The 13,587-nt window shown below is 42.8% G+C and overlaps 1 protein-coding gene across 1 annotated transcript; it reads left to right on the top strand.

The window, feature by feature from the left end:
• Positions 1 to 2,570: 2,570 nt before the first annotated feature.
• LOC311116285 (eomesodermin-like) lies at positions 2,571 to 6,427 on the top strand (the record flags this gene model as incomplete). The annotated part of the gene is made up of 6 exons (XM_084191387.1): positions 2,571 to 3,094; positions 3,403 to 3,557; positions 3,700 to 3,821; positions 4,518 to 4,673; positions 4,921 to 4,982; positions 5,662 to 6,427. 6 exons carry the CDS (start codon positions 2,571 to 2,573, stop codon positions 6,425 to 6,427), a joined length of 1,785 nt encoding a protein of 594 aa, XP_084047513.1.
• Positions 6,428 to 13,587: the final 7,160 nt, after the last annotated feature.

Below are 13,587 nucleotides of genomic sequence, written 5' to 3'. Positions count from 1 at the left end.
GTCGCTCTTGGGAATCGAAAGCTAAATTAATGAGAGGCTGCTATGTGCTTAACTTCGACGCAAGAGAGCGCTCCTAAACGGGGACGGTTGCAGCTGAACCGCAAGACAGGACCCTATAGCCACAAGACTACATATAAGCGCTGACTTTAACCATCTCCTCCAAAACAAGGAGAGGAGAGAAGATGCGTTGAAATACTTTAAAATTACCGCTCTCTCTTATTTTCGTTATTGTGATTGAAAAAATATAGACGTTGCGTTCTTATTTATTTCCAAATTATTAGGCAAAAAAGGACCAAGATTGGTAAGTTTGTTCTATTGATTTTTATATAATATAAATATACTAATCCTATTTAAACGCATTTATCGGTATAGATTCATGCATTAACAATTCGTAGGCTGTAGATAGGTTACAAAAAAATGCATTATTATATTTCAATAGTTTAATTTAATATATATATATATATTTTCTGTCAGTGAAATCACTGCGCTATATTTGAATGAGCACTGCTGCTTCAGTTCTGTCGGAGCTTTGTTTCACCAATATGCTTGTATCTGTTTTCATAATGCAGTTCCTGTAGCAGGCTGTCGGTTCTACGATACATCACAGACTTCTTCAAACGGAAAGATAATTGACCGTTTCCCCCTCTGTTCACAAAGCGCAGTCCGGTGGGACAAAATAACGTGGACTCTCATCTCTCTGGAAATTAATGCAAATTCATGACTCTGAATTTAATGTAAACTCCGGATGTAAAAATATATTAATTCAATTATCTTAAAATGGAAGGAAATATACTAAATTATAGCCATAGTCTAATCAAACTGTTTGGTAAATAATTTATGAAATTATCAAATAATTTTCTGAACAACCCGTTAAGGCTAGCCTATGGCCTAATAATTGTGTAGGCAAAAAATACAGTTAACAAAATTAAATAGGAAAAACCATTGAAAACATTACAGGCCTACTTTTAATATATCAGGGAACACAACGAGTCAAACCGTTATCGCCAAACGTGATTCTGTAGTGCTACATGAGCAATACCGTGGAAAGCGTGAGCAAAACATACAAGTGCCTGTTTCGATGAGGGTGACAACTTTCCATAGAGCGTTTTCACGCCTTTATACAAACCCTCAGGTCTCGGCTTTTCTGAAAACAAATCTCGTACAATTTGTCATGTGGTTTACAAGAAAACGAATAGCTAAGTGAAAGGCATAAATGGTAAGCCATGCAATGATTTACCCTAGCTAATTCCTCTTTATAGGTCTAATAGCCGAATTTTACTACAAAGATCTTTGCTATCAATTGAATTGTTACACCATAATTCAATTGTTCTTATTTTCTAGTGAGCATCTCGATGTTATGAATCAATACGACAGAAAAAAGGGCTTAAATAAAGATGTAGATATACCACGGGGAGGTAGGCCCTATATGTCTTAGTGAAGGGTTCCATAATGAGGTGATAATGGTCGATCATCGGCTTGTCAATGGCCTGATGGGCTGTAGAGAGATGGGTCAGTGACAGCTGTCGGTCAATGACCTGATGGGCTGTAGAGAGATAGGTCAGGTGACAGCTGTCTGCCGGGAATACACAAATAACTAGCGAGAGAAGGGGGAAACATGGGAAACTTTCATGTACATTTTTTATTTAGGTTGCAAAAAAAAATACACAATATTTAACATTTCGTCCAAGAAGTTCAAATATAACAAATGAAGACGTTCGTGAAGTAGCACCCGCACTTGACTCCCCTTACTAGCTCTGACCTTGCTGATAGCTACTTTATTGAGGACAAATGTACTTAACATGACCGTGATATGTGGTTGTCCCACCTAGCTACCTTAAAAATCTTAAAATGAATGCACTGACTGTAAATCGCTCTGGATTAGAGCGTCTGCTAAATGACCAAAATGTAAAAAAAAAAAAAATAAGTAAAATATAGGCTAGACATGGGAAGTATAGGTTACTCCTTTTTTATTGCAAATTTACAGACCAGAATCCTGACAGGTCCTTATCTGGGAGATTAAGTGCAGCTCAAAGTTTCAGTATAAGCCTAACTGCGCAATAATATTTTGTGTGGACTAAAACATTAAAAATGACATTTTTTATCAATTAATTCACACCCCAAAATGGCCATATATGTGGACTGAGCCATCTATCACGATCCCATCCTCAAAGCCACACCCATGGCCTTCACAGCAAAATGGGAGTGTGGAATTGGAATCACGTAATCACCCGTGCAGGTTATCACCGGGGAGCAGCTCGTGAGTTTACACAGTCGTACTCAGTGCACGCGGCCAGCCAGACAGGCAGGAGGACTTCTCTGCCTCTTGAAGCCTATAGCCAGTTAGCCCGGTTGAGAGTATAGGGCTACAGCCTATGCATTTATAATTTGGATTTTTTGGATATACTTTTAATAAGATAATTGTACTTTTATTTCTCAAAAGAATGCAGAACTCATCAAGAAGATCCCTGGCACCGGTGCGTCTCCAACCCTTCTGACAGAAGCCTCTGAGCAGAATTGGAAAAAGAAAGTGGGACCAAATCTAATATAACCTTCCCAGACAAAAAATTACCATGCTCGGAGAGAGAGAGAGAAACGCCTTTCCTTCCCCCAAGGACGCCCCCCGCCCGGAGGAGAGGAGAAAGTCCCCGGTGGTGGGCGCAGATGACCCGGCAATGGCCGGCAGCGCTAGCCGATACACGGACGGACTCGGGTCAGACCGCTATTATATCTCACCCCCATCCAAGCAAACTATAGACATGGCGAGTCCATGTTCGTTATTCCCTTATTCCCAGTCCAATACCGTTTACACGGCATCCGGCGGATCCAGGTATTCGACCTCGCTTCACTTCAGCTCGGTGTTGCCTCCCGCGGGATTCTCCTCGGCGGTGTGCGCCGGGCGCAGTCAGTTTGGCTCGGCCTACCAGTTAGGACAGGGTGGATGTCTCTACCCTCCATACAGCACAGGGTCCGGGATCGGCACAATGCCCCTACCCTCAGGCACCGGGGTGAGGGCTCAGGTCTACCTCTGTAACCGGCCTCTCTGGCTCAGGTTCCACCGTCATCAGACCGAGATGATCATCACCAAACAGGGCAGGTGAGTGCGATGTGGCCAACGGCTAAAGCCTTCCGAATGCTTCGGTTCGGCTGGTGCCGAGTGTGCTCGCATATACTCCATTAAAAGACCTTCGCTTGAAATACCATAAAAATTTGTCCGCATACTTAAAAGGATACCATCACCAGTTCGATTGTATTTATATTTGATGTTGTGAAACTGTATTCTCTGAAACGCATTCACACCATCATTTTTCTCTCTCTCAAATTCTCACCTGCTCTGGCACATGTATAAAACACCCACACAACGGCACGCACACACACACATTTCAATCTCTGTCTGTTTGTCAGGCGGATGTTCCCGTTCCTGAGTTTCAACCTGACGGGTCTGAATCTCTCTGCTCATTACAACGTGTTTGTGGAGGTCGTGCTCGCTGACCCCAACCACTGGAGGTTCCAAGGCGGGAAATGGATCACCTGTGGAAAGGCAGACAATAATATGCATGGTATCCTAGCAATTATAGACAGTACAAGGATTCTAAACCATTTCTAAATAGTTGTTATTATCACATTATTATCACATTACCCACAGCGATTAATAACTCATTTGATTACGAAACAATCTTTATAACCATTTTCTTTCTTTAGGAAACAAAATGTATGTCCATCCTGAATCTCCCAACACGGGAGCACACTGGATGAGACAAGAGATCTCCTTCGGCAAACTGAAGCTCACCAACAACAAAGGAGCCAGCAACAACAACTCACAGGTGATGCATTTTTATGCCACGTGCATGGGAATCATTTTAAGGAAAATAAAACATACCATAAGCCTGGGAATGTATTGATTTATGTAAAAATATTTTCATCCTCTGAAAGTAAATGTCTTCCTACAGTGGGTAATGTGTAACTTATAGGCGCACCCACATTTTAAAAAATGCAAAACAAAATAAACACGTATTTAATTAATTTATCTCTCTCTTTCGAGTGGCGCAGTGGTCTAAGGCACTGCATCGCAGTGCTAGCTGTGCCACATCCTGGTTCGAATCCAGGCTCTGTTGTAGCCGGCCGCGACCGGGAGACCCATGGGGCGGCGCACAATTGGCCCAGCGTCGTCCAGGGTAGGGGAGGGAATGGCCGGCAGGGATGTAGCTCAGTTGGTAGAGCATGGCGTTTGCAACGCCAGGGTTGTGGGTTCGATTTCCATGGGGGGCCAGTATGAAAAAAAAAAAATGTATGTACTCACTAACTGTAAGTTGCTCTGGATAAGAGCGTCTGCTAAATGATAAAAATATAATTTATTATTACATACATATCTTGATTATTCAGTGCGGGCCAAATCGTGAAAACTTTCGCGTAAAATTGCATTGATGTCAGTGGGAGTTTTATGCGTCAGTATGCATGTGTATAGGATTTGGCCCACAAATAAGTCTTCTCCATTGACTTTCTGTTTTGTTTTTCTATAGATGATAGTCCTTCAGTCTCTTCATAAGTATCAGCCGCAGCTGCACATTGTTGAGGTGACAGAGGGGGTGGAGGACATGAGCAGTGACCCAAAGACCCAGACCTTCACCTTCCCTGAGAACCAGTTTATAGCCGTCACTGCTTATCAGAACACTGATGTAAGATTTATCTCTCTCTCTTCTCTCTCTCTCTCTCTCTCTCTCTCTCTCTCTCTCTCTCTCTCTCTCTCTCTCTCTCTCTCTCTCTCTCTCTCTCTCTCTCTCTCTCTCTCTCTCTCTCTCTCTCTCTCTCTCTCTCTCTCTCTCTCTCTCTCTCTCTCTCTCTCTCTCTCTCTCTCTCTCTCTCTCTCTCTCTCTCTCATGATAATACATTGAGTTTTCTAATTGCTTCTCTCTCTTTCCATAGATCACACAACTGAAAATTGACCACAACCCTTTCGCAAAAGGATTCAGGGATAACTACGATTCGTGAGTATCTTTAATTTTTTTTGCAATATTTATATTCACTTACAGTGACTGTAATTTTAACAGCTGATTTTCATTACTACTTGGTCCCTGACACATTTCCTTATACACTGAGTGTACAAAACATTAGGAACACCTTCCTAATATTGCATTGCAACCCTATTGCCCTCAGAACAGCCTCAATTCATCGGGGCATGGACTCTACAAGGTGTCGAAAGCGTTCCACAGGAAGGCTGGCCCATGTAGACTCAAATGCTTCCCACAGTTGTGTCAAGTTGGCTGGATGTCCTTTTGGTGGTGGACCATTCTTGATACACATGGGAAACTGTTGAGTGTGAAAAACCCAGCAGCGTTGCAGTTCTTGACACACTCAAATCGGTGCACCTGGCAACTACTACCATATCGCATTCAAAGCCACTTCAATCTTTTGTCTTGCCCATTCACCCTCTGAATGGCACACATACACAATCCATGTCTCAATTGTCGCAAGGCTTAAAAATCCTTCTTTAACCTGTCTCCTCCCCTTCATCTTACACTGATTGAAGTGGATTTAACAAGTGACATCAATAAGGGATCATAGCTTTCACCTGGATTCACCTGGTCAGTCTACGTCATGGAAAGAGCAGGTGTCCCTGATGTTTTATACGTTCATTCTCCATCTCACTTCTCCTGTGGTTTCTAGGATGTACACTGCTCCAGAGGGTGACCGACTAACCCCCTCCCCCACCGACTCCCACCGCTCCCACCAGATCGTCCCAGGTGCCCGCTACGCCATGCAACCTTTCTTCCAGGACCAGGTCATCAACAACCTGTCCCAGAACCGCTTCTACAACAGTGAGAGGACAGTACCCCAGACCAACAGCCTCCTTTCCCCCCAGCCAGAGGACAGCGCCTCCCAGAGGTGGTTTATCTCCATGCAGCAGGGAGGAGCTGGCCCCAACAAGCTGGATCTCAGTTCCTATGAAGGGGACTACTCCAGCAGCCTGCTCCCCTATGGTATCAAGTCTCTGCCTCTACAGACCCCCCACGCTCTCACCTACTACCCCGACTCTCCCTTCTCCTCCATGGCAGCAGGGTGGGGGTCTAGAGGATCTTACCAGAGAAAGGTGACCACAGGCCTGCCCTGGTCCCCTAGACCCAGCCCCACTGGGTTCCCAGAGGACCAGCTGTCTGTGCCCGACAAAGACAAGGCTCAGGAGGACGAGATCAGCAGTAATGGTGGTAACGTAGCTTCGGCGTGGACTGATACTCACTCCTCCACTCTGAGCCTGGAGAAGGCTGACTCTGGGAACATGGTGTGTAAGAGGAGACGTACGTCTCTGAGTGGACCCGGCACAGAGAACTCCCCCACTATAAAGTGTGAGGATCTGACTGCCACCGACACCTACAGCAAAGACTCCTCCGTTTCTAAAAGCATGGCTTACTATTCCTTCTACACAAGCCCTTAATTCAATTGTTTATGGTCACCTTTTAAAATCTTGTTGCCAGATTTTCCCCTTTCGTATTTGTTGCAGTTCCAAGTCTGTTGATATTCTGCCAAACCAGTACCTATGCCAACCTTACCCACCAGAGTTCTAAACCAGTACCTATACCAACCTTACCCACCAGAGTTCTAAACCAGTACTACCTATACCAACCTTACCCACCAGAGTTCTAAACCAGTACCTATACCAACCTTACCCACCAGAGTTCTAAACCAGTACCTATACCAACCTTACCCACCAGAGTTCTAAACCAGTACCTATACCAACCTTACCCACCAGAGTTCTAAACCAGTACCTATGCCAACCTTACCCACCAGAGTTCTAAACCAGTACCTATACCAACCTTACCCACCAGAGTTCTAAACCAGTACCTATACCAACCTTACCCACCAGAGTTCTAAACCAGTACCTATACCAACCTTACCCACCAGAGTTCTAAACCAGTACCTATACCAACCTTACCCACCAGAGTTCTAAACCAGTACTACCTATACCAACCTTACCCACCAGAGTTCTAAACCAGTACCTATACCAACCTTACCCACCAGAGTTCTAAACCAGTACCTATACCAACCTTACCCACCAGAGTTCTAAACCAGTACCTATACCAACCTTACCCACCAGAGTTCTAAACCAGTACCTATACCAACCTTACCCACCAGAGTTCTAAACCAGTACTACCTATACCAACCTTACCCACCAGAGTTCTAAACCAGTACCTATACCAACCTTACCCACCAGAGTTCTAAACCAGTACTACCTATACCAACCTTACCCACCAGAGTTCTAAACCAGTACCTATACCAACCTTACCCACCAGAGTTCTAAACCAGTACCTATACCAACCTTACCCACCAGAGTTCTAAACCAGTACTACCTATACCAACCTTACCCACCAGAGTTCTAAACCAGTACTACCTATACCAACCTTACCCACCAGAGTTCTAAACCAGTACCTATACCAACCTTACCCACCAGAGTTCTAAACCAGTACCCACCAGAGTTCTAAACCAGTACCTATACCAACCGTACCCACCAGAGTTCTAAACCAGTACCTATACCAACCTTACCCACCAGAGTTCTAAACCAGTACCTATACCAACCTTACCCACCAGAGTTCTAAACCAGTACTACCTATACCAACCTTACCCACCAGAGTTCTAAACCAGTACCTATACCAACCTTACCCACCAGAGTTCTAAACCAGTACTACCTATACCAACCTTACCCACCAGAGTTCTAAACCAGTACCTATACCAACCTTACCCACCAGAGTTCTAAACCAGTACCTATACCAACCTTACCCACCAGAGTTCTAAACCAGTACCTATACCAACCTTACCCACCAGAGTTCTAAACCAGTACTACCTATACCAACCTTACCCACCAGAGTTCTAAACCAGTACTACCTATACCAACCTTACCCACCAGATTTTTAACAATATGTGACTGACTGTGTGATTTTTCTTAAAGTGCCAGAGTATTTGAGACACCCAGCGGGTTGTGCTATAATGTGTATTGTCCTTCAATGTACCCAATATATGCCTTCGCATTGAAGTTTTGTTTACAAATTTGACTTTTTATTGAAGGCTTGTGAATACGATATTTGTGCACTGTAAAATGTGAGGGATCTTGTATAATATATACTGTACATTGCAATGTTAAGAGTTTTTGTTTTTGTAATAAAAAGCTTCAAGCTTCGTTATCCAACTACTGAAAGAATAGGTGTCTTCGGCCCATCAGCATAGCGGATTAAGATAACAGTCTAAACCAGGGCTATACCAGCGACTCGACCACTACAGGGCCAATGCAATACGATCTCCATCTATACCATCAAGGTCCAGTCATCTTGGCAGTTTGTTACTTCGGAATGCGACAGGCTCAGAAATACACATCCTCTCTTCTGGTCACAGATATATACGTTTCATTGTCACACACCGGATAGGTGCAGTGAAATGTGTTGTTTTTACAGGGTCAGCCATAGTAGTACGGTGCCCCTGGAGCAAATTGGGGATGTTGTGATGAGGAAATATGCTGGATTTGACTCTGATCATCAGTCAGAGCCGTGGTGGTCACCAACCTTTCTGGAGTCAAGGTCACGTTCGGAATCAAAAAGCAAGCCGAGATCTACCACTCAGATTTTTTTTTTAAACTCTTGAGTCGATTTCCCAGAAGCCTCACTAGACTCTCATGAAGGTAGTAGCATGGTACCAGTTCAAAAATAAGTAGTTTAATGTCTAAAAAAGGGGTTAAATATGTGTAAAAATTAACAAAGTTTCCTGATCTTTCTTATATCTCTGAGATATAGGACAGACACTTCAAAACAAACTTCCTTTAGATTCGTTTTTTTTGCTATCTGTTTATCCATGTATGAATCTGTTCTTCAATGCGTTTCTATGGGCTAATAGCAGTAAGGCCAAATACAATGTTTCATAAAAAAATTAAATAAAAAGGGCTCCTAAAATTCTAAATCAAACATCTAAATGATCCTTGGTAGGAACATCTTAAAACAATTCCATGTTAGCTTCGTAGAACACCCCACCTCATATGGTTCCTAATGACCAGAGCAAGTGAAATAATCCTTGATATTAAAGCTGCAATATGCAGAAATTGCTCCGCCATTTCCTGGTTGCTAAAATTCTAATAGTTTGCCTAATTTCAGTTTATGTGACAAAACAAGCAATTTATAGTGTAGAGAATCATTGTACCATCTAAACCGCTGTGATTATATATTTTCAATAACCAAAAATATTATATTTTCAGCTGTTTGAAGCTGGTGTACAAAACCGAAAGTAAAAGACCCAAAAATGAAACTTAAGAACAGGAAGCATAGAAATAGAACACATAGAACAGATCTACCGCTTCTTAGACTTGCTGTCTGACTTACAAATTGGTGCATTCACCTTATAGCCAGTGGGATAAGCACTTTACAATGTGTTTTTTTTTTTTTTTTTAATTATTATTATTATTTTTTAAATTGGGGGGGAGGGAGGTATTCCTTAAATATCCCAGGTATTCCTTAAAGAGGTGGGGTTTCAAATGTCTCCGGAAGGTGGTGAGTGACTCCGCTGTCCTGGCGTCGTGAGGGAGCTTGTTCCACCATTGGGGTACCAGAGCAGCGAACAGTTTTGACTGGGCTGAGCGGGAACTATGCTTCCGCAGAGGAAGGGGAGCCAGCAGGCCACAGTGGCATTCGGAAAGTATTCAGACCCGTTGACCGTTTCCACATTTTGTTACGTTACAGCCTTATTCTAAAATTGATTAAATCGTTTTTTTCTCCTCATCAATCTACGCACAATACCCCATAATGACAAAGCAAAAATAGGTTTTTAGAAATTGTTGCTAATTTATTAAAAATAAAAAATGGAAATATCACATTTACGTACACTCAGTGATGGAGTGTGCAAAGCTGTCATCAAGGCAAAGGGTGGCTATTTGAAGAATCTCAAATATAAAATACATTTAGATTTGTTTAACACTTTTTTGGTTACTACATGATTCCATATGTGTTATTTCATCGTTTTAATGTCTTCACTATTATTCTACAATGTAGAAAATAGTAAAAATAAAGAAAAACCCTTGAATGAGTAGGTATTCTAAAACTTTTGCCTGGTAGTGTGAGTATTCAGACCCTTTACTCAGTACATTGTTGAAGCACCTTTGGGAACAATTACAGCCTTGAGTCTTCTTGGGTATGACGCTACAAACTTGGCATACCTGTATTTGGGGAGTTTCTCCCATTCTTTTCTGCAGATCCTCTCAAGCTCTGTCAGGGTGGATGGGGAGAGTTGCTGCACAGCTATTTTCAGGTCTCTCCAGAGATGTTAGATCGGGTTAAAGTCTGAGCTCTGGCTGAGCCACTCAAGGACATTCAGAGACTTGTCCCGAAGCCACTCCTGTGTTGTCTTCGCTGTGTGCTTAGGGTTGTTGTCCTGTTGGAAGGTGAACCTTCGCCCCAGTCTGAGGTCCTGAGCGCTCTGGAGCAGGTTTTCATCAAGGATCTCTCTGTACTTTGCTCCTTTCATCTTTGCCTCAATCCTGACTAATCTCCCAGTCCCTGCTGCTGAAAAACATCCCCACAGCATGATTCTGCCACCACCATGCTTCACCGTAGGGATGGTGCCAGGTTTCCTCCAGACGTGACGCTTGGCATTCAGGCCAAAGAGTTCAATCTTGGTTTCATCAGACCAGAAAATCTTGTTTCTCATGGTCTGAGAGTCTTTAGGTGCCTTTTGGCAAACTCCAAGCGGGCTGTCATTTGCCTTTTACTGAGGAGTGGCTTCCGTCTGACCACTCTACCATAAAGGCCTGATTGGTGGAGTGCTGCAGAGATGGTTGTCCTTCTGGAAGGTTCCCCCATCTCCCCAGAGGAACTCTAGAGCTCTGTCAGAGTGACCATCGGGTTCTTGGTCACTTCCCTGACCAAGGCCTTTCTCCCTCATTACTCAGTTTGGCAGGCCAGCTCTAGGAAGAGTCTTGGTGGTTCCAAACTTCTTCCATTTAAGAATGATGGAGGCCACTGTGTTCATGGGGACCTTCAATGCTGCAGACATTTTTTGGTTCCCTTCTCCAGATCAGTGCCTCGACACAATCTTGTCTCGGCGCTCTATGGACAATTCCTTCGACCTCATTGCTTGGTTTTTGCTCTGATATGCACTGTCAACTGTGGGACCTTATATAGACAGGTGTGTGCCTTTCCAAATCATGTCCAATCAATTGAATTTACCACAGGTGGACTCCAATCAAGTTTTAGAAAAATCTCAAGGATGATCAATGGAAACAGGATACACCTGAGCTCAATTTCGAGTCTCATAGCAAAGGGTCAGAATACTTATTTAAGTAATGTTTTTTATTTTTCATACATTTGCAAATATTTCTAAAAACCTGTTTCATTATGGGGTATTGTGTGTAGATTGCTGAGGATTTTTATTTATTTAATTTATTTTTGGAACAAGGCTGTAAAGTAAGAAAATGTGGAAAAGGTCAATGGGTCTGAATACTTTCCGAAGGCACTGTATAACTCATATTTCTATGTGAATTTGGTTTGGTCATATTGCATCTTTAAAATAGACATGAGGAGCTGATAATAATAAACTGCGCGAGCGGAAGTAGGGAGAAGTGCATTTATGTTTTATAAAAGTGTTTAATAAAAACAGTGTTGACAGCGCTGAATAAAACTTAAACATGAACTCACTTATATAAACAGAAACGATTTGCTGTACTCTCTCTGGTCATGGTTTTAAAAGGGATGAAATCTCACCTAGGCTGGTATCAAACTTTCCTGTGTTGTGTTGTGGAAGCTGTAGGAACGGTGATTTGAGCTATCTGATTGGCCAGAGCAGTAGGCATACCTTTTTTTTTAGCTCTCCTGGTCCGCTGGGTAGGCAGAGTTTATCCCATCAGACAAATGAAATGGTTCAAAATGGGAACACTTTGCCTACCAGGCGTGCAGGGCCTCTGAAATCTAGTGCACCTGCCGCCAACAGACAAATTGAAAAACAAAAATAGGAGCGCAAGGCTTTATCGGTTGCTTTTCCACAGAAATGTTTGGTGATCGACTAGGAATGCCTTGAAGATCCACCGGTGGATTGGTGACCACTGAGTCCGAACGTTTGTCAAACACAAAACTGTATCTGGCAAAGGCAAGACAACCCCTGAAAGACACTTTCAATAACTTTTATTTTCTTAAATTATCAGTGACATGGAATACTTTAAATCAATGGATTTTGAACCATGATCAGAATGTTAGGCCTATTCTATGTAAATGGAAAGCTCTGAGCCTACCTACACACAATCACATCCCCCATTGAGAACAATGAGGGGATTCGATTAATCTGTCCCGGGCGGTCCTAGGCGTGTTTTGCACGGGTGAAAGTTGATTACGTTCGTTTTGGAACCGGGCTGCCTCCAGGGCTTGAGCCAGATGCCCCGCTCTTGCCCACGGCGAACTCAGCTCAAAACAAAAGTGATGTGTAGGAGTGAACGTTATTTATAAAAAAGGGTTACATGGAGAGAAAATCAGACCTCTCTGAATGCTTGGAGAGAAAAAAAAAAAACAAGTGACCCTCCCCTATACCCAGAATAATAATTAAAAGAAAGTGGATAGCAGAGAACATGTCTACCGTTTACCCTCACTCCCAGGGCAGACCAGAGCCTTAGATATGCTGTTTTAGAAACTGTTCTTCATCCTGTAAGCATTAAATGGCAACAAAGGAATGTTGATAGGTTCAGGGCTGCGAGCCAGAAGGTTGTTGGTTCGTAGACCACCGTGGACAAGAGGAGGGGTGGAAAGATCTGCCTCATAGTAAAAGCATTGCATGAATCTATCATCATATTTGCAGGTCCAAAGAAAAAAAATTGTGTTTTTATAAAAATGTCATGCAATTCTACGTCATTTTACATATTAGCGGAATCTTCAAGGCTAAGAATGGACAGAGAGATAGGACCTATGTGTTCATCTTCAAGGCTAAGAATGGACAGAGAGATAGGACCTATGTGTTTATCTGACAGGCTAAGAATGGACAGAGAGATAGGACCTATGTGTTTATCTGACAGGCTAAGAATGGACAGAGAGATAGGACCTATGTGTTCATCTGACAGGCTAAGAATGGACAGAGAGATAGGACCTATGTGTTTATCTGACGGGCTAAGAATGGACAGAGAGATAGGACCTATGTGTTTATCTGACAGGCTAAGAATGGACAGAGAGATAGGACCTATGTGTTCATCTGACAGGCTAAGAATGGACAGAGAGATAGGACCTATGTGTTCATCTGACAGGCTAAGAATGGACAGAGAGATAGGACCTATGTGTTTATCTGACAGGCTAAGAATGGACAGAGAGATAGGACCTATGTGTTCATCTGACAGGCTAAGAATGGACAGAGAGATAGGACCTATGTGTTTATCTGACAGGCTAAGAATGGACAGAGAGATAGGACCCATGTGTTCATCTGACAGGCTAAGAATGGACAGAGAGATAGGACCTATGTGTTTATCTTATCATATTTCTCCAATGCCAAATCAGTGTCTTGATTACAACGAAACTGTCCCTGTTTGCAAATAATTAAATCTGAGATGTCATTAGGAATCTGAGCATGGTACTTGGTTTTAACTTAACAGCC

Source organism: Coregonus lavaretus (assembly GCF_964263955.1).
Source record: "Coregonus lavaretus genome assembly, contig: HAP1_SCAFFOLD_601, whole genome shotgun sequence".
Taxonomy (NCBI): domain Eukaryota; kingdom Metazoa; phylum Chordata; class Actinopteri; order Salmoniformes; family Salmonidae; genus Coregonus; species Coregonus lavaretus.
This window is presented reverse-complemented; position numbering and strand designations above follow the sequence as displayed.